Below are 1,007 nucleotides of genomic sequence, written 5' to 3' on the forward strand. Positions count from 1 at the left end.
GGGTTGGCCATCAAAGTCCTGCTAAACCAAGGAAACCAGTATGTGTGTGTGTGTGTGTGAGAGTGAGAGAGTGTGTGTGAGAGTGTCTGTCCCTGTGTGTGTGAGAGAGAGTGTGTGTGTGTCTGTCTGTCCCTGTGTGTGTGTGTGTGAGAGTGTGTGTGTGTGTGTGTGTGTGCGTGTGTGTGAGAGAGCCTCCAGTGTTTTGTTGGCTATTGATTGGTAGATCAGTGTTGTGGCAGACGGCCATGAGTGTGTGAGAGTGAGTGTGATAGTGAGAGTGAGTGTGAGTGTTTGAGTGAGTGTGAGAGTGAGTGTGAGTGTGAGAGTGTGAGAGTGAGAGTGAGAGTGAGTGTGAGAGTGTGGGTAGTGTGTGGAGTCTGACAGTAGCGTGTGAATCTGATCACGGTTATTGAGACGTGTTGATTGTTGTATGGGTTCAGGAGGAGCTGTGTTTGATGACATCACACGATTAAAATGCTGCAAACAGAAAGAAAAGCTGGTGAAAGAGTAAACCGGTGCAGGCTCCTGTAATCAGGTCACGGGACAGACAGACAGACAGACGGCCTCCTCGTGTTTTCTCTCGTCTCTTCATCACAAAAACAAACCTGTGTGTGTGTGAGTGAGTGTGTATTAATGTGTGTGTGTGTGTGTGTTGTTGTAGGAATCAGTGATGGGCTGTCAGTCAGTGCTCTGACCAATGGACTGGATACACCAGAGGAGAGATACACTAAACTGAGGAAGGTAAAGAACACTCTCTCTCTCTCACACTCACACACTGATGTTTATAATTTGTATTTCTTTTTAAGTCTTGCCAGTGTTTTAAACCGCTCGGCGCTCGCACACTCTCCTAGAGATGGTTCACTCGAAGCGCGCACACAAGGCTGCCTCACATACAGCTCACCAATCAGGCTTGTGCTGCGTGAAAGCTATTGTGCAACAACTGCCTCATTATAACAACAAAAAAGCATTGCATGATCAAACATTTAGGTGAGATAATTATATATTTT

The 1,007-nt window shown here is 46.4% G+C and overlaps 1 protein-coding gene across 3 annotated transcripts in view; it reads left to right on the forward strand.

The window, feature by feature from the left end:
* Window positions 1–1,007, forward strand: part of LOC107758387 (poly(A)-specific ribonuclease (deadenylation nuclease)) — a 10,384-nt gene that overhangs the window by 767 nt on the left and 8,610 nt on the right. For all 3 annotated transcript variants that reach the window (XM_016576104.1, XM_016576105.1, XM_016576106.1), the window contains exon 3: window positions 662–741. In XM_016576104.1, the coding sequence (XP_016431590.1) occupies window positions 662–741 (80 nt within the window). The remainder of the gene's footprint in view (window positions 1–661; window positions 742–1,007) is intronic.

This window comes from Sinocyclocheilus rhinocerous, unplaced genomic scaffold (assembly GCF_001515625.1).
Source record: "Sinocyclocheilus rhinocerous isolate Xijiao unplaced genomic scaffold, SAMN03320098_v1.1 scaffold2309, whole genome shotgun sequence".
Taxonomy (NCBI): Eukaryota; Metazoa; Chordata; class Actinopteri; order Cypriniformes; family Cyprinidae; genus Sinocyclocheilus; species Sinocyclocheilus rhinocerous.